We start from the raw sequence: 19,805 nt of genomic DNA on the forward strand, positions 1-19,805 counted from the left end.
CATAGGCATCTACCCGTTACACAGCTCCGTGACACGATCATGGGCCCCCGGTGGACATTGAGTCCGCGGGACCCGCGGCAGGCTCACAGAGTACGCGGCGCGCGTGCGCACACTATGCCGCGATTTAAAGAGGACGTACCTGTATGCCCATTTGCCCAGCCATGCCATTGTGCCGACGTACATCGTCGTGCGCTGGTCGGCTAGGGGTTAAGGACAGATGGCTGAGCCATGGTTTTACCGCACCTTGACTGCCCACTGCAAAGTTTAAAGAAGCATGTCGAGTTACCAGGCAGCACCATCTGTCAATCTTGGGCATTCAAGTCAATAGCCAAACACTTGTCTAGTGGTTGTAGCACATTATGAATTGCCATTTGGGGGGGCGTTCAGGAGGTGGTAGTTTTCCACCTGGGAGCAGTTGCTTAGCTGCACTCTGAAAAGCAATATATTATAAATCACTTTTTAGAGCCTGGACTAGTGTGAACATAGCCTTAAAGTCGTTGTAAACCTAGTTACACCACTTGTACCTCCAAGTAAGCCTATAATAGGGCTTACCTGTAGGTACTGTAAATATTTCCTAAACCTGCACGGTTCAGAAAATATTTACCATATACCCTTGCGACGATGTCAACGGCGCATGCGATCTAAAAAGATGGCCTGCTCGTGCCGTTTCTTCAGGGCTGGTGCCGTGACCGGCATGCGGGGGAGGGATATCGTCGCGGCTCCTGCCAATCACAGCGCCAGAGCCTGTGAAACCGGAAATAATTTCGGGAGACATGTCGCCGGTCACAGCGGTGTGCGGGGACCGCTGCAACAGCTTCGATCTAAGGTAAGTATTTCATATTGAGCTCGTAGCACGCAATGCATACTAGCTCATTATGACTTTGATGAGTCATTTTTTTCATTCAACCAGCAGGCACATTCGAGCTGGATGGGGGAATCCTCCCTGCTGTGTCTTTGTGTTCTGACAGCAGGGAAACTTCCCCTCTGTCAGACTACACTGATCAGTGTTGCCGGCTTTAACCTGCAGTGCTCATCAGGCAGCTAAAATCCAAAAGGGTGGTTATACAGAAGTTAATCGGTAGACCGACTGTTCAACCACAACAGTGTCCAAACGTGGATTGAAATTATGTATGGCCTGTTTTATAGTGTATTAGCGAATGAGCCTGATAACATTTGTTTACTACTGTTTTTCCCACGCTGATCTGTTGATCATTTTATATTGTTTTAGGTAGTCTTAAAAGACAAAACAAAGAGAGCCAACCTTGTTGGGGTAAGTTTCATGTAGATCCAGCTGCCATCTGGATTGTAGATTTGCTTTTAGCAAAATTTTGGAGCGTGTCTGTGGGAATTTGTTCCCATTCACCCAAAACAGCAATTATGAGGTCAAGTACTGATGTTAAACACCAGCACATAATCAGATTTCCAGTAATCCCAAAGGTGTTCAATAGGGGTTGAGGTCTAGACTACAGACCAGTGGAGTTTCTTCCCACCAAATGCATCACACCATTTCTTTATGGATCTGGCTTTGTTCACAGGGGCACAGTCATGGTGTAACAGAAAAGGGGATGATTTGTTTGCTTGTAGCAGTAATATTACCCTTCCCTGGAAATACCTATATCCATAATTTGAGAGGAACACACAAATTGTGATTGCTGCAGTTAATCACTGGCTGTGCAAACAGTCTTGAATAGCTGCGGTCGCCAAGAACCTGTCATTGCAGTGCACTGGCTCGGTGGCCGAAGCTATCAGTTCACATGCTCCCTGCACTACTTTGGTTCGACTTTGATCCTACTTCAGCTCACTGAATATCACCGAAATTGGATCAAAGTCGTATCGCTGTCTTAACTGACCCGACTTTGACATGTGACTTGTGCTCTGATGATCTTGAAGGGGAACTCCACGCCGAATTTAAAAAAAAAAAAAAGCAGCATTGGTTCCCCCTCCAAGAGCATACCAGGCCCTTCAGTCTGGTATGGATTTTAAGGGGAACCCCCCATGCCGAAAAAAAACAGCATGGGGGTCCCCCCCCCCAAATCCATACCGGACCCTTATCCAAGCACACAGCCAGACAGATCAGGAAAGGCGGAGTGGACGAGCGAGCCCCCCCACCCCCTCCTGAACCGTACCAGGCCACATGCCCTCAACATGGGGCAGTGGGTGCTTTGGGGCAGGGGGGACCCTGCGCGCCCCCCCCACCCCAAAGCACCTTGTCCCCATGTTGATGAGGACAAGGGCCTCTTCCTGACAACCCTGGCCCGTGGTTCTCAGGGTCTGCAGGCGGGGGGCTTATCGGAATCTGGAAGGCCTCTTTAACAAGGTGGCCCCCAGATCCCGGCCCACCACCCTATGTGAATGAGTATGGGGTACATTGTACCCCTACTCATTCACCTAACAAATAAAAAAAAAGTGTCAAAAATAAACACAGCTTTTTAAAGTAATTTATTAAGGCAGCCCCGGCGTCTCTTCCGACTTCTTCTCCCTTCTCCGGCTCTTCTTCCTCCTCCGCTGATGTCTTCCGCCTCTACTGTTTTTTCTCCGCTGATGTCTTCTAGCCCTCTCTGGTTCTTCTCGCTCTGTCTTCTGCCTCTGCCGGGTTTTGTCTGCTGTCTTCTCGCTCTTTTGGTGGGTCTTCTCCACTGTCTTCTCCCTCTGTTCTTCCAATGTTGACTCGATGCTCTCTCCTGCTCTAATGCTGGGTGCACGGTGTGCCACTACTTATATTGGCATGGGGCGGGGTCACCGGAGAGCCGCCCCTTACGACATCACCGCCCCATGCCAATATAAGTAGTGGCACACCGTGCACCCAGCATTAGAGCAGGAGAGAGCATCGAGTCAACATCGGAAGAAGTACAGAGGGAGAAGACCCAGCAAAAGAGCGAGAATACAGCGGACAAGACCGGGCAGAGGCAGAAGACAGCAGACAGAGCGAAGAGAAGAAGAACCGGAGAGGGCTAGAAGACATCAGCAGAGAAGGGAGAAGGGAGAAGGGAGAAGAAGTCGGAAGAGACGCCAGAGCTGCCTTAACCACTTCAGCCCTGGAAGATTTGGCTGCTGAATGACCGGGCCTTTTTATGCGATTCGGCACTGCGTCGCTTTAACTGACAATTGCGCAATTTTGCGACGCTGCACCCAAACAAAATTGACGTCCTTTTTTTCCCACAAATAGAGCTTTCTTTTGGTGGTATTTGATCGCCTCTGCAGTTTTTATTTTTTGCGCTATAAACAAAAAAAAGAGTGCCAATTTTGAAGAAAAAAGCAATATTTTGTACTTTTTGCTATAAAAATATCCCCATTTTTTTTTTTAAAAAAAGCTAATTTTTTCTCAGTTTAGGCCGATATGTATTCTTCTATGTATTTTTGGTAAAATAAAAATCACAATAAGTGTGATTATGACCGATGGTCATCGCGACCATCGGTCACAAGCATCGGCACCCCCGCAGTGCAGCAGGCGCATGCGCGCACATGCTAACCCACGAGCCGACGTATAGCTACGACGGCCGTCCTTCCGCAGTAAAATGATGGTGGCTGGTCGGCAAGGGGTTAATAAATTACTTTAAAAACCTGTGTACTTCATACTCTTACATTAGTGCCTGCTAATATATGATGCTTTTTATATGTATTGCAACCATAATATATGCCATACCTTCTTTGAGATGGAAACTGTACATGTATGACCGCTATACCCGTGTTATGTACACTGTTGCCCAATAAATCTTTTTTTAGGTGAATGGGTAGGGGGTTCAATGTACCCCCTACTCATTTACATAGGGTGGGGGCCTGGATTTGGGGGCCCCCTTGTTAAAGGGAGCTTCCAGATTCTGATAAGCCCCCCCCCCCGCAGACCCTGACAACCAACGGCCAGGGTTGTCGGGAAGAGGCCCTTGTCCTCATCAACAAGGTGCTTTAGGGTGGGGGGGCGTAGGGCCCCCCTGCACCAAAGCACCCACCCCCCCCATGTTGAGGGCATGCAGCCTAGTACGGTTCAGGAGGGGGAGGCATTCGTCCCCACCCCCTTTCCTGACCTGCCGGGCTGTGTGCTCGCATAAGGGTCTGGTATGGATTTTGGGGGGACCCCCACGTTGTTTTTTAAGCATGGGGGTTCCCCTTAAAATCCATACCAGACCGAAGGGCCTGGTATGCTCTTTGAGGGGAAACCTATGGCGTTTTTTTTTTTTTAACATTTTGCTTGGAGTTCCCCTTAAAGATTCATACCAGACACAGTGCCTGGTATTGTCAGGGATCAAAGTCGGATGCATTTTGGACTTCAAGTCGCAGGGCAAAGTTGGAGTGGTACGACTGTCACATCGTACCAGTGTGAACCCGGCCTCAGGGTTAATTCACACGAGCTTCTGTGTTACAATGCCGCAGCTGGTTTGCAGTGCATTTAGCGAGATTGCTACAGTGCCAATCGTGGCACATCACAATGTTCACTATTTTTAAAAATTAACTTTATTGAAATGTCAGAAACATTTAAAGTTCAATTGCCGGCCAAGTGGTGCGAGGCGGTGGCTTGCCTCGTACTATTACTCGTAGTATTTTTTTTCAGTGTATTGCATTGTAACGCAGTGGTGTGAACTGGGCACCAGGCATTTTGCCTTGTCATATGGTGACTCTGCACTTGAATAGCTGCCTAATGCAGTCCCACCGCATTTTGTGTGAATATACCCTTAGGCTGGGTTCACACCATCACCACATGCGGCTCCCAGCAGGGGTCCAGTGCATCCTGGTTCACAGTTTCAGGTCCGATTTCATCCCAAATTTTTGGCTGAATTTGGACCTGAAATAGACCAAAAGACGCACAGAGCTCCTGATCAAATTTGCACCGAAGCCACAGCGGACATATGTTAACCGGCTCCATAGAGAGTAGGTCAAAATCTCTAGCTATTGCGAATTCCCCGCATCCAATTTGCAATGGTGTGAATCCAGCCTGAATGAGGAACCCGAGTTTCTTCAGTATTTCAGATCAAAAGTGGTTAGGAGAAAAATTCACACTGAAAAATGTTCCCCAAAATATGTGTACAAATGTATGTCATCTTTGTTTTCTTTCATCCACAGCAAATGTGTGCAGTTTGTCTGGAAGAATTCAAGGTTAAGGAAGAACTTGGACTGTGTCCTTGTACCCATGCCTTTCACACAAAGTAAGTCCCATTTAGAAAGAGTATGCAGTGCTTGCCATATCAGGTCATTCTGCATAGTAACTGCAGCCAAAATTTTGGATAAAATGGAGAATTTACATTTTTGTCATGGTGTTTCAGCAATCTTTCCTTTTTCTGAAGGAAGATGTTGCAGCTAGGTATGCTCTGTCCACATCCAGGCAGTGGAGTGAAATCTTCTTTGTGTTTTGTAGCAGTACATAGGAAAGGGGCAACTTTCTCCTAGAGGTGAAAGTAACAGACAACCTTGAGGAGGAAGGAGAGCCTGATTCTTAGGACAAGTTTGTCCTTATGTAAGAAAAGAAAAGGCTCCTTACAAGAAAGTTGCTCACTTTGAGATATGCCTGACAGAGGTAATTGCCAACAAAAATAGCCACCTTACTACCCACAATAATATATCCTGAATCAATTCAAAGGGAGGTTTTTGAAGAAGTTAAGTACCAGATTCAGACCCCAGAGAGACAGAGGGAGGTTGCAGTGGGGAATGAACATATGTAACTCCTTGTATTATTGTCATTTTTTTTATTGAAGAGAAAGCAGTTTAAAAAGGGACAATCAGTCAGTGATTGAACCTTCTATGAGGTGGAAAGCGATGGCAGCCTATGCTGTGAAGGTTGTTTCATCCTGATTCTAATTGTGAATATTGGTCAGAATACCGGAACACCCGCCAGGGTGACCATAACTTGTTAAATTTTTCAGAGGATTTCCTATCAATGGCCACCGTTTCCTCCATATGATAGATATTTCTATGGAGTGAAACCGTTCAGAGATGGAAGGGGCACACTTTGATTTCCAGTGCCTGGAAATCAGAATGTTTGCTGCATTTAGCAGATGTCTGGTTAGAGACCTTTTTGTAATGTCTCATGGAGCAGTCTGCGATGTGTAGGATGCAACACGCCGAAGTGAGAGGGATTTTGGTTTCCGTGATAAGTTTGATTAACTTGCATACTTTCCAGAGGGGCACCAGTTGAGGACTGTCCCACCATATGTGCAGGATCGTGCCCTGTGCTTGCTCACACCTCCAGCATGAGTCCAGGGACAGTGGGTACCACTTTTTAATTTTATCCGGTGTGGCGTACCAGTGTGTTAAGAGCTTATAAGACATTTCCTGTAGTCTTGTACCAATTGAGCATTTGTGAGTAAAGATTGAGGCTTGCCACCATTGTTCATTGGTAATATTAATTTGAAGTGTTTTTTCCCCCTGTGCTCGGGCCCCATGGATTTCCCCACCTCTAGCCCCCTGAAGCCAGGAATACATGAGTGAAGTAGATTTGGTTAGCGGAGTTCCAGAGAGGCAGGTGTGTTCAAAGGTGGTCGTAGGTCTGAAAAACTGACGATTAGCTGGGGAAGTGTACACGTAGTTGTGCAGTTAGTGGTAGGTCCAGAAGGAAAAGGACCCAAGTCCAGTTTTAAGGAGTCAAAAGGTTTAATGTAGTAGCATCGACACAGTGCGTCATTAAAAGGGGCACGTGTTGGTCAGTGGGTGAGGTTAGATGAATATCTACCCCAGGGGGGGAAGTCTGTAAGCGGGCCTGGGGAAAAGGATAGTTTATAGCGACTCGTCGCATGAAACGCTCTCAGCGTCACTCCTAATAGTGGGTGCTGTTGTAGACTGTGTGGTAATTTCTTCCAAGGAATCCAAGGGAGGAATCCTGGGTATAGTGTCGATGAGATCTCCTCCAAGGTGACCCAGTCTTTGTTCCGTATGGCAATTCCAATCTAGAATTCTAGCTAAATGTACCCCAAAGTGGTAAAGTTTAAAATCTGGGAGACCGATACCCCCCCATTCTTTCGGCTTGGTAATGGTGTCAAGTTTTATGTGTGGATTTCGCCCCATCCAAATAAAGGTACGCATGATGGCATTAAAGTGGGGGTCCACCTATCTATAGGTTTTTTTTTTTTTTTTAGTTAATTCACAAACTTTTCTTCTCAGCATTACATACTCACATATTGTGTGTAATATGTCCGCCTGTGTCAGATTTAGTCGGAAAGAATAACTTATATTATTCACTGCAGGCGGTTTCCATCTTCATTGTGGGCATTTGAAGCCCACAAGCATTTATTTCCTGGATGTGGTGAATGCTGTGCTCCCAGCATTCACCGCTCGTTCCCGCACATGCTCAGTGGCATCCTGAGAAGCCTGAGACTAGCTCCCAGGAGTCTGGGAGAGGCTAGAAACACGCCTACTCCCACGGGAGGAGAACCAGGAAGTGCAAAGAAGAATAGAAAAATAAAAGGTAATTACGGCGATTTAAATTGTTTTAAACGGCATGTCAGCATCTAGGCAAGGAAGAGAATACATACAGATATTGTTCAAAATTTGGGTGGAATCCCACTTTAAGTCGTTTAAAAAACTGGCAAGGGAGTGGTACAGGCAAAGTATGGAAGTGGTATAGAATTCTGGACAATATTACCATTTTGAGTATGGCAGCTCTGCCAAACCATGAGAAGGGCCTAGTTGTGCAACCCTTCAGGTCTTTTTGTATGTTGTTTAACAAGGGGGGGAAGTTAGTGTTATAAGTATCCACAAGATTGCCTGTGAGTCTAATTCCTAGGTAGGTGATGGCTGAAGTTTCCCATTTGAATGAGCACGAGGCGCGAGCTCTAGCTAGTGGGTCAGGGAGTGGGGTAGGATTAAGGGCTTCTGATTTGGTATAATTTATTTTCATATTGGAGATGTATCCGAAAAGCCGGAAGGCTTTAGTGGGATTGAGATATGTGGCTGAGCGAGAAAGAATAGGTCATCCGCGTAAGCTGCTATTTTGTAAGTGTTATGACCTATCAGAAATCTCTTATGTCTGGATTTGCGTTGGTCAGGCTGATAAAGGGCTCTAGTGATAATATAAACAAGAGGGGGGATTGGGGGCAACCCTGCCTCGTGCCATTATTGATATGTACTGCTTCAGAGAGGGTGCCATTTATTTTAAGTTGGGCCTGTGGTTTATGGTATGAAGCCGCTATCCATGACATCATGTGAAATCCCAGGCCAATTTGTCTACAGGTGGTGAACAGGTAGTCCCAGGCCACACGATGAAAGGCCTTGTCCGCGTCGGTAGACAGGAGAAGACATTTAATTCCCTTTGTATGTGCACAATGAACCAAGTTGAGGGCCTTTATGACGTTGTCACGGGCTTCCCTCCCCGGCATACATCCCACCTGCTCGAGCCCAATAAGTTTGGGTAGAAAAGTCGGCAGTCTAGTGGCCAGAATTTTGGCCAAGATTTTTAAATCCAAATTCAGTAACGAAATTGGCCTATAGATAGCGCAGTCTGTGGGATCTTTAGCCGGTTTGGGGAGTAGAGCTATATGAGCCATTGTAAAGGTGTCTGATATGGGTTGAGTGGTTTTTAGGTGATTAAGGGCATGGAGAAAGGGCATCTTTAGGATGTCCGTAAAGGTTTTGTAATAATGTGCCGTGAACCCATCAGGACCTGGGCTTTTACCAGATTTGAGAGCCTTGAGGGCCTTAATAAGCCTTGAGAGCCTTAATTGCCAATAGAAGCTCGTCTTCTGAAATAGGCGACTGCAAAGATTCAACTTCAGACGAGGTTAGAGTGGGCATGCCACTCTCTTTAATGTAGTCACGCAAAATGTGCTCGCTATCTCCTTTGAAGTCCAGGGGTGTATGGGATATGGGCAAAATTCTAAAGCTTGGTGTAGAAATTGCAACGCAATCTGATCCGTTTTGTACAAGGGTTGACCCTCTAAATTCTTAATGGATAGATCGAACGTGGGTTAATGCTTTAAGAGCTTTTGCAAGAAATTTGCTACATTTATCCCCGTGCTCATAATAGAAACCCTTCTTAAAATAAAGAATGCGCCTCGCTTTAAGATTGAGCAAGTACTTTAATTTTTCACGCATTTCCAACAGTTCTGTAGACATGGCTTCCACGCGAAACTGCTTATGTTGGTTTTCTAAGGCTGCATTTTTTTCTGCTAGTGGCTTCCCTTTTTTGTGGGTTCCAAGGAGGATATGTTTGCCACGTATGACGCACTTATGCGCCTCCAAAATCAACAGGGAAGGCATTCCATCTGTGTCATTACGCTGAAAGTACGTTTTAAGTGCTACGGCTATCTGTTGGGAAGTAACGGGGGCAGTCAGTAAGGTAGGATTCAACCGCCAACTGCTCCCTTCCGCAGCCTAATGTAACATAGTAAATGCAAACAAAGGTAACACTGACTATATAAGAACAATAGCATATTTAAACCCAGGAAAATGGCAGAACATACGTCCATTGAAAAGGTTCATATATGGTGCATCTATCATAACACATCTAACAAATAGCATATAGGCATCATGCATGCACTTTAAGTGTAGTATCAAGATCACAGGGTCAGTAATCAGATATCAGAGGGCATATATGTTTAGGTACAATCGGGCCTCTGTATGAAGTGATGGGGACAACAGAGAAAAATCGGACCCAGGGAATCTGTGAGCCCAGATTAGGGCAACCAAGTAGAATGAAGTAGCGGTTAAAAAACAAAAGAGAGCAACGTACAAGAGCCTGTCTAGTTGGTAACCAAACAAAATAACAACCTCATTGAGATTGAGGAAATCAACAGGAACATATAGGTGGAAGTGAAGTAGCCATAGCTGTATCATATGGCGTTTAAATCAGTAGGAAATGCCATTGTAAAAAGACAAACCAATAAGCACTTCATGTGTAGTCCTTGGCTCTCGTTCTTTCTGGTAGCTTGGGATGATCTCAAGGGATCTGCACCCTGCTGCTTTTGGTATTTCCCCTTCTTAGACACATGTTTGGTTGGAGTGGAGTGCGGTGTACTATGAGGCAATGGAGGGAATTGGAATTGACGGTACAAATCCGGGAGATCCACAGGTGGTATTTGGAGGGCTTCACAGAACAATGGTAATTTGTCTGGGGTCTTGAGGGTGTGTTGGACCCCATCCAGGGCAACTGGGAACTTCCATCTGTATGTGAGGCTATGTTCCTTCAGGGATTCCAGTAGAGGACGCAAGGCCCTGCGGTTGCCCAGAGTGATCGGTGATAGATCTTAAAGTAGGGTGATCTTGTGCTCGTTTGATTAGCTTGTTTTGACGGGCATGAGCTAGGATGTATTCCTTGTAGTTTGGTATGCAGCAAATCTCTGGGCGGAGCTGGTTCACTTAGACGGGGTCTGAGGGCCCTATGAGCCTGCTTAAAGTCAATGGTAGTGTCTGCAGGTCTCTCCAGTAAGTTGTTGAAAATGGAGGACAGAGCTGAGGTGATTTGATCAGAAATTATTGTCTCTGGCACCCCCCACACCCTGATATTGTGTCTCCTGCCCCTATTATCTAGATCTTCAAAGTGGCGGTTAACTGCAATTAGTTGAGTAGTATGGGCATTAGCCTCTAAGCGGGTGATTACCTTATCCCTCTTATGCCCCAGGTGTTCTGTGCTACGCACTCTCATTTAGGGCCAGCAGGTCAGATTTCAGCTCCGTGATAGCAGAGGAGAAAGTGTTCTTGAAATCTGCAATAAATGCTGACATGTCTGCATAAGACGGGATGATCAGGGGTAGAGCGGTATCTCACCATGTCCTCAGATGCGGGTTGTGACTCCTCGCTGTAGTCATCCTCATGGTCATCGGACTCCCTCTTGAACGAGCCTGCACCTCGAGCTGCCTGTTGCCGGGACCTGAATAAGTCCGGTATGCTGTGCAATCGCGGGACCGTGCAGGTGTACCAAACTGGAGCTGATTAGGTTTGCCCATATCCTGGATCTGCTGTGTCAGTGTAAGGCTGAGAGGCTGCAGGAAGAGTGAAGCTCATTCTCTATGCTGCCATCCGCACTGCGTGCCAAGCCACGCCCCCTTGTATAAAGGTCTTGACAAAAATGCAAAGCCAAAGTTTTCCAGAATACAACAGAGAACTCAAAAATCTTTCCCTTTAGAGAGTACTTAGAGACAGAGTCTGATCCAGACCATACTGGAGGAAGCCCATATGCTTTTCAGGGGTCGAGGTACCTGCTCTCGCACCAGCCACAGTAGGCCCTCCAGGTGGTATGGTAGATCCCTTTTGAACAACAGATTCCCCGCCTTGAGCAAGGTTAGAAGGGGTCAGCAAGTCCCCTTATCCTTTAGGACCTGGATTTCAACAGTCATATCAATAAAGCCAGCAACTAAGAAGCAGGATGGAACAAAGGGCCTTCTGACAGAAGGTCTGGCCTGTTGGTGAAGGCTTATCATTGCAGAGGCTGTATGTCCATGTACCAAGTTCTCCTGGGCCAACTTGGAGCGATAAGGAGCACCAGTATCTGTTCTTCCTCTCTCTTTAGGAACAGTAGAGGGTGAATTTTCACTGTAGACAATGCATAGATCATTCTAAATGAAGACCACAAAGGCCAGAAGGATACCTGAATCTGGCCACAAACTATCCAGTATAGAATATGGATGCAAAGAGTTCCACATATGGAGTTCTTCATTTGTGACAGGAAAATCTTGGGGTGGAGGATGTCCGCTTCCCAATTTTCCACTCCCGTTATGTAAATAGAAGAGACAGTTCCAATGTAATTGTAATCCACCCAGGAGAATTACATTGGAACTTCTTTCAGGGCTGCCCAACTTCTGGTACCCCCGTGGTGGTTTATGTAAGTCACAGCCATGGCATTGTCTAACGGCACCTTGACTGGGTGACTTTAGGAGAGGGGCCCAGTGTAGAAGACTCAGTCTTATGGCTGTCCATTCCAGAATGTTCATTGGGAGCATACACTCCTGTTGAGACCAGGTTCCCTGGACAGTCAACATATTGTAGACCCTGCCCCAGCCAGACTGGCTTGCATCCATTACCACCTTCTAGAGAGAGTAAAAGAGCGGTTTCCAGGATTTTAGGACAGAGTTGAAGATCCATCATGCCAGGGAGATTTTTGATCTGGCAGTACAACGGAACAGTAGTGGGCGATCCAGGAACGGATCCACTTGAGCTGCAGAGGTTTTGAGTGGACTGAATAAAGGGAACTGACATGCAGGAGGCCTCCGCGAGGCCCAGTACCCTTGTACCTCTGTTGCAGAAAAATAAAAGCTTTGTTTTTTAGAACTAGGCCTTTCCTTAGCCCCTGCTGTATTTGTTAGACAGCTTAATCATCACTTCCTGGTTTGTAGATTTGGGACGGAGAAACCAGTAAGACACAGGAAGGAGTTTACCAGCTGACCTCATTAGCACACAACCTTCACCCATCAGCTATGTTCGCACAGCATTCCCGGGATCTCTCCACATGTGAATTTGCCTAGCTTGTCAATGTAGGCTGCCACAGCTGCTACGTTTGCTATGTCAACATGGTAGACTCTCTGGGGCCACATGCGACCTGCAGGTTAGACGCCCTTGTGCAGGGTAAGGGCCTGCCTGATTTAAATAGATGGGGTGTCCACCTATTCCATAGTTTTGGTAAAGCTAAAGGGGATTGTACAATCAGATTGTATAGTGTATGGCCAACTTTATAGACCTAAAATTACATAGTTTTGCCACATGAAAAAACAGGTGAACGCAGCAACACACAGTAAAAAAAATGTGCAACTCACACCACGCCAAAATGTCCTATGAGCTACTTTGACATGTGTAAGACAGCTCATTGAAAGCAACGGGCTGCCCTATGTTTATCACGTAAAAAACAAACCCAAAAAAAGTGCACTTCCACTACTCTAGGTGTGAATGGGGCCTGAACGTGAAATTGATGTGTTTACACAAGAACGAGGCTCCATTCACATCTGTGTGTTTCCAAACGCATGGAAAACAGCACAGAAAATGCATACTTTGCTGTGTGTTTCACAAGCACTCTGCAAAACACAGCAAAAAAAAAAAAAAAAAGCACGGTAAAAAAACTCACCACAATCCAATCTAGAAAAAAGTTCTGGAGCTTCCTTGGGGCAAGTGTTGAGCATAGGGCAGCCCATTTACGAGAATGGGCTGCCCTATGTCTGATGAGCGGAAACATGCCAAAAGCCTCAATCACTCCCTCCTATGTACTTGTATACAGATGGCCATATGCGATTTGATTGTACAATTTGCTTTAGATTTACTAGAACTATGGAATAGGAGGAACCACCTGAACAAGCCATTCAATTTGTATCAAATCAGGCAGGCCCTTACACTACATAGATGATGGGAGATCTAAAGGAGATTGTACAATCAGATTGTAATGTGTATGGTCACCCTAGGGGAAGAAGCAGGTGGTGGTATGGTAATGAGGGAGATGTGGTCCACACTGGCAATAAAAGCCCTATTACACCCTTTTCTGTGATGCAAAAACACAGAGGATGATGAACTGACCTACAGGAAGTGATGCAAGCAGAAAGACTTCTTTAAAACTCAGACAGAAACATGAAATTTCAAACCTTTTTTGGATAAGGTGAGAGATGATAAACATTGGGGTGGCTGGGCCAGAAATGATATTACGAAAGGATTTTATAATAAAAAGTGAAATTCTGTCAAAAAAGGTGAACTTAAAAGAGGAGGTCCAGCCCCCCACCAAAGATGAAGTAAGCAGGCACAAATACTGCAGCTACTGACTTTAAATATATGGACACTTGCCTGTCCAGGGAGCCAGCAATGTTGGCACCCCAGCCGATCTTTGGATCGGCTATCGGGTGCAGCCCCACCATCCCTGGTAAGGGAACCAGGCAGTAAAGCCTTTCGGCTTCACAGGTGGCCCCCTACTGCACATGCGCGAAGCACGCTGCGCTTTCTAATTGGTCCGGCGGCAGAGGAGGTTACCGCAGCCTGGTCTCTTGGAAGTGGGGAACGGTACCTGTCAAAAACAGGTATCCATTCCCCCAAATCCCCCGAAAGGTGCCACATGTGGCACCGGAAAGGGGTAGGGGATGGATAAGTGGAAGTTTCATTTTTGAGTGGAACTCCGCTTTAACCACAAAATTCAGTGCACGTGCACACAGAGCAATGTCATCCTAGAGACCTGGGGAAGTGTGGCTTCTAGGGTATAAACACAAAACAGCAGCACTGAAGGCATGAGATGCAATTCTTCCAGTTGAACAGGGTCCTCAAAGATAGGATTGTTTTCCATGCATTTGCCCTGTCCAGGTAGCAACAGTCATACAAATGGACAAAGCTGCACGGACCGGTTGTAAGGCAGGACCAGCTTACCTTTAATATAATTTAAAAGCATCTAGCTACAGAACCCTTAAGGCTGGGTTCACATATGAGCACGCAGCAGCAGGCTCATATGTGCATCCAGTTTGCACTAGTGTGAACCGAGGCTAAAGAGCATCCTCAACAGGAATAGTGAGATGCTCACTGAGAGCTGATACGTCAGGATCCCCAAAAAATTCCTTTTCCACAGGATATACATTGTGTAGGCATGAATACTTTTTCAGCATTTGGACAACCCTCATGCAAAGCACGGTTAATTTCTATGTGCAAAGGAAAAGTAGACTTCTGCAGCTGCCTAGTGCAGCTATACAAGCTCATAAGAGCTTGTATAAGCTGAAGAGATTCTGGTGCTGCTAAGTAAAGGCTAGGGTGCACCACAACAATGTGTGAGCTGACAGTTTAAAGCATAGGGCGTGAAATCTTACCTTGTGCCACATAAAATGCAGGTAAAAATTCCTCTGCAGCATCCTGTTCTCTGTCCACTTCACCTTCCTCAATGAGGTTTTACAGTTTAGTGTCATACTCCTGAATAGATTCAGGTGGTGGAGACAACGCTTTTGGCATTTCTAGAAGCGCAGAGCATTTGTAGCCTCCCTGACGGTTTTCCCGAGTGTGGCTCGGGGTTACATTTCTGCACCATTAGTGGTAACCCCGAGCCACACTCGGGATTAAATACACAAATGGGCGTGGTGCTGCGCTAATCCTTATGTGCACACCAGTGCATAGAGGCAGATAAACTAGAGTAATAACTGGCTGGGAGGTAGCCTACACTCGGTATACTAAAATAATATTCAACTCAAACAAACGGTGAAAGTAAGCACGTATTGTGCTTAGTAAAGATATACATAAATAAACATGAGTGAAGGTGGTCAAGCATCGACTAAATAATATTAAATCAAAATATTGACGTGGGTATATACATTGTGCAGTATAGACACTTCATCTATAGTAGAAATACATTGGTACATAAATTACTGGAGCCAAAAACACAAAAAACCAAAAAACACACAAGTGCAATGTTACAATGAATGTCCGTGGAGATTAGTTACGGATGCAATAAAGTGTCCAGTGCCAACAATGAAGTGCTTGCGATTATATAAAAGCAATATTAAAGTTCAAAAAAAGGTGACTTGTGCAACAACAAAACATTATAAAATGCAAAGAAAAAAGTGACTTGTGCAGCAGCAACCAGCTCCAATACTTATTCAAACGTGCCAAACTGTGAAAGGGTGTAGGGAATAGCTAGATTCTTTGCATCATTTGCTCACAAGGGTAGAGATGTGAAGTGTATAAAGAAAGTCCTCTTCATGCAAAAAAAATCCTACACTGGAAGGTAATGGCCCCTTACCTCATTATACTGAGGTTACAGCATTAACAATCAGCGCTTGTGGTGTCTCCTGTGGGGGTGGGTTCTGGGTTCCGGACTATCATTCAGTATACCTCAGATCCACCAAAGACATAGCTACCAAAGGAGAGCCAAGGATGCCATATAGTGTAGTAATTTAAAATATTCAGAGCTTTATTAATAAAACAAACAGGGGTACTCACACAATAATGTGACAGAGGGTGCAATGTATCCAAACGAGCGGCGAGCTCGTGCAATGCTGACAGTGGAAGGTGCCTGTCCCTACGCATGGCTTCATCAGGGGTGGCACATGACCCGTGAGGCCACACGTAGGGACAGGCACCTTCCACTGTCAGCATTGTAGGAGCTCGCAGCTCGATAGTAAATTCGAACACTTGCAGAATTGAGCGATAGTGAATTGTGGGGAAATTTATTTTATTATATTATTATTTTTTTAAATTATTTATTATATTATAAATGTATGTTTTTGTGTATCAAACTTCATCATACCCGGGATATCTACTAGACTCTTGGTGGACAGATATAAGTGTGTTTTTGTTAAGAATTACAGACCTACAATATAAAACACCAAATTTCCATGCAAAATAATTGTACCACTTGCACCTAAAATCCTAAATAATCATACCACCAGGGAGGCTAAACAAATCAGGCACAGCTGCAGTGAAATCTGTCTTGGATAGACCGTTGTTCACTTGGGACCTTGTTGGAGGAAAGATTGTTGCATTAGAAAGGAAGCCGAATATTGTCCCAGGTTGGCTGCACTCTGAGGGGTGGGGAGATTTATTAAAAAAGAAGGACAACTTCACAAAAAGGTAGTGAAATTGTGCTTTAAAGGAAGCGTGACAAATTATAGGCTGCCATTTGATCACCCCCTTGAAAAATTGCTTTTGCCGTCACGGACCTGGAATAAAACATCTGCAATCAAAAGTTAGAACTTTTTATTCCATTTAATCCTAATTTTTTTATTCTCTGCAGGTGCCTCATGAAATGGTTAGAGGTGCGAAACTCTTGTCCAATGTGCAATAAAACCATCTCTGTGCCAATACCAAGACCCTCTTTGGAACACATGTGAATGTGCAACCTAACATATGTGTACAGTTCAATTGTTTCTATAGACCAGTTGCTGATTCACAACTGTGGCAGAGGAATGGAACATGTACTAGCAATCAAGTGGCTGTAAAAAAAACAAAAAAAAAAAAAAAAAAAAAACAACTTGCACACTGGCATAGCAATGACAAGTGTTTGCTCAGCTGCAGCACAGACAGCTTTATGGGCTATTTGGGGTGGCAGCCATCTGATTGGGTATGAGACATTGCTTCTTCAATGAAAGCCGTATATGGAAACTGCATAACATATCAATCAGTTAGTATTAAACTACAGCCAAAAATAGATCAGGTAACCACGAAGAGACACATAATGGAACCCGAGACCTGAGTAGAGGTTAAAGTTATTTGCAAGGCTTAAATTCAAGAAGGAAAAAAAAAAAAAGACATGTATTTACATTAAAGAAAATGAAAGCTATGGAATAGAAATGGAGAGCATGGGAAGTGCTGTAAGGAAATGTGGCCAGATAACGTCAAATGTTTTCCTAAAGGAAACCTGTCCTATCAGAACGATAGTAGGCTATTATTGCTGGCCTGCTTTCTAAAATTCTCTGGTTGTCCCATGTATCCCCAAACCTCTAATTTTGTAATATATTTTAAAGGAAATATGGAGGGTTTTATTTGGCACACTTTTTTTTTTTTAAAGAAAAATTATTCAGGATTTATATAGCTCCAACAGTTTGTGCAGCGCTTTGCAATATGAAGTGGGACACCACAGTTAGAACCCAGTTCAATACAGGAGGAATAGGAGGGCCCTGCTTGTGGAGCTTACAATCTAAAGGGAGAGGGAGGTAGCACAAAATGTAATGGCTGCAGGGGATGATCTGATGGAGGTGACTCAAGTACAGTTTTTTTGTTCTATAGGTGGAGGTGGGGTAGGCTTCCTTGAATAACTGAGTTTTCAAGGATCGCCACCCAAAGCAGTAAAAGACAGGACCAGCCAGGCAACTTGCATTTTAGGAACAGGCCATCAATTTTTAGCAGAGTTTACCTTTATTTTGGCAAGGCTGCCGAGCGAACAAAATGTGAGGAGGATGAAGCTTTGATGGAAGCTTATGGTTTATGAAAGCTCTGGGAAGTAGGTGAGCTGTAAAAGAGGGAACAGTGCACAGAATGGATTGACAAATTATGCTTTTGGATCAGATTAGCCTCATTACAGATAATCATTCTGAAGCAGAAGCAATGCACAAATCATGAGTAGTTTGTTTACTCAGGAAGATGCCAGTTTACAGATCTTGTATATACAGTGCTCCAAGTTCAGAATGCAGGTACTACAGAAAATTTCTAAATTCATAGTTGTTAAGCATTTGTGTTAGATTGTTTTTGCTTTATTTTTATTTTGTCTCCATACTGATAAAAATGACATTTAGTTCACATGAGGATTTACATGTTGCTTTTATGAAAGACTATTGGCTACATGTAGGAATTTTCTTAGTGTGCTGATAGAAGAAGGTCTCGTTACAAAGTGATGCATATTATAAGCACAGGGTGAAATGTTCACTTTGTTCAAGCTGAAGGGGTAGAGGGGTAGGTTATTCCCCCCCCCCCCCCCATGTGTGGCAAGGGGAGAACAGCTCACATTAGGGCCTCATGCATACTGGATGTTTTCAACAATTCTATTAGGGGCATCTGGTGTTTTTGTTTTGTTTTTTTTCACTCTCTTTACGCCTGTGCATGTTGGTCTATGTGTCCATGCACACATAGGCATTAAAAAAATAAATAAATAAATAAAACAGAAAAAAAAGAACATAAACAAAAAAAAAAAAAAAAAAAAAAAAAAAAAAAAAAAACACTGCCAGCACGTCCAGGAGCATCAGCATTTTGGCAGAAAAATGCTTGACGCATGTAAGGCCCCTTTCACACTGACAGACCGATCGGGTCCATCTGTCAGTTTTTCAGGCAGACCCGATCGGACCAGCCATTACTTTTTATGGAGTGGCGGATGTCAGCAGACATGTGTCCACAGACATCCAATCCAATCCTGTCTGCAAAAAACAGAGGGATGGGGATCGGTTCCCCATCTATCCAGGGGACATCAGGTAGTCCATCTGACAGCCCCATAGAGAACAGCAGGCGGTGTCCAGGGACCTGTCATCCACTTACTAAGCGGGGATTAGCAGAAAGATCCACTGCTGAGTGGTCAGATCTGCTGGCGGACTGTCATTGTGAAAGGAGCCTAAATGTGTTTCAACACTAGGCACGTCAAGAACTTGAGCATTCATTTCAATGGCCAGAATGTTTATTTATTCTGGCCATTGAAATGAAAGGGGTTGTAAAAGTCTGGAGGTTTTTCACCTTAATGCATTCTATGCATTAAGGTGAAAAACCTTCTGTGCTGCCCCCAGAGCCCCCCCTTTTTCTTACATAAACCCATCCGTTCCAGCGACAAGCATGAGCCTAGCAGCTGTCTCCGTCCTCACTGGAAAGATTGACAGCAGCGGGAGCCAATGGCTCCTGCTGCTATCAATCAAATCCAGTGACACGAGAGAGTGAAGGGTGGGGCTGAGTCCTGCTGTCTGTGTCAATGGAAGCAGCAGCGGGACTCGTGAGCGCGCAACGCACGGATGCCCCCATGGAAAGCTTCTCTCCGTGGGGGCACCTGATAAAGGGGAGGAGCCAGGAGCTCCCCAGAAGAGGAGGATCGGGGCTGCACTGTGCAAAACAATTGCACAGAGCAGGCAAGTATAAGAACCTTTACAATGCCTTAAATGCTCAAGCATTAACAACTATCGAGCATTTTTTTTTCTGCCAAAACTCTGCTGCCAGGATGAAAAGGTGTCTAGGGGAGATGGGCATATGCCCAGTGTGCATGAGACCTAAATCCTAGCAAGAGCATCCACTTTCTGGAAACAAATTTCTTTCACGCTACCAGGACTCGGACTAATGGTTAAAAAAAAGAAGAAAAAAAAAAAGAGACTACTGAAGATCTCTTTTGTAGATCGTCAAATTTTATCAAAAAAAAAATAAATAAAAAAACAGACAGATCTGAGCTATCATTCCTAAAACATCTTCACATCTTCTGGATTTCATCATAGAAATATAAATAATTCAGGAAGGGTAGGAACATTCTTTACCATTTCAGC

At 44.8% G+C, this 19,805-nt stretch overlaps 1 protein-coding gene across 1 annotated transcript in view; it reads left to right on the plus strand.

The window, feature by feature from the left end:
* Positions 1–17,362, plus strand: part of LOC141105911 (RING finger protein 122-like) — a 32,347-nt gene extending 14,985 nt beyond the window's left edge. The window contains exons 4-6 of the mRNA XM_073596120.1: positions 1,229–1,270; positions 5,056–5,138; positions 16,595–17,362. Coding sequence (XP_073452221.1) covers positions 1,229–1,270; positions 5,056–5,138; positions 16,595–16,691 — 222 coding nt within the window. The 3' untranslated portion in view covers positions 16,692–17,362. The remainder of the gene's footprint in view (positions 1–1,228; positions 1,271–5,055; positions 5,139–16,594) is intronic.
* The last annotated feature ends 2,443 nt before the right edge of the window (positions 17,363–19,805 follow it).

Source organism: Aquarana catesbeiana, linkage group LG08 (genome assembly GCF_042186555.1).
Source record: "Aquarana catesbeiana isolate 2022-GZ linkage group LG08, ASM4218655v1, whole genome shotgun sequence".
In the NCBI taxonomy this organism is placed as follows: Eukaryota; Metazoa; Chordata; class Amphibia; order Anura; family Ranidae; genus Aquarana; species Aquarana catesbeiana.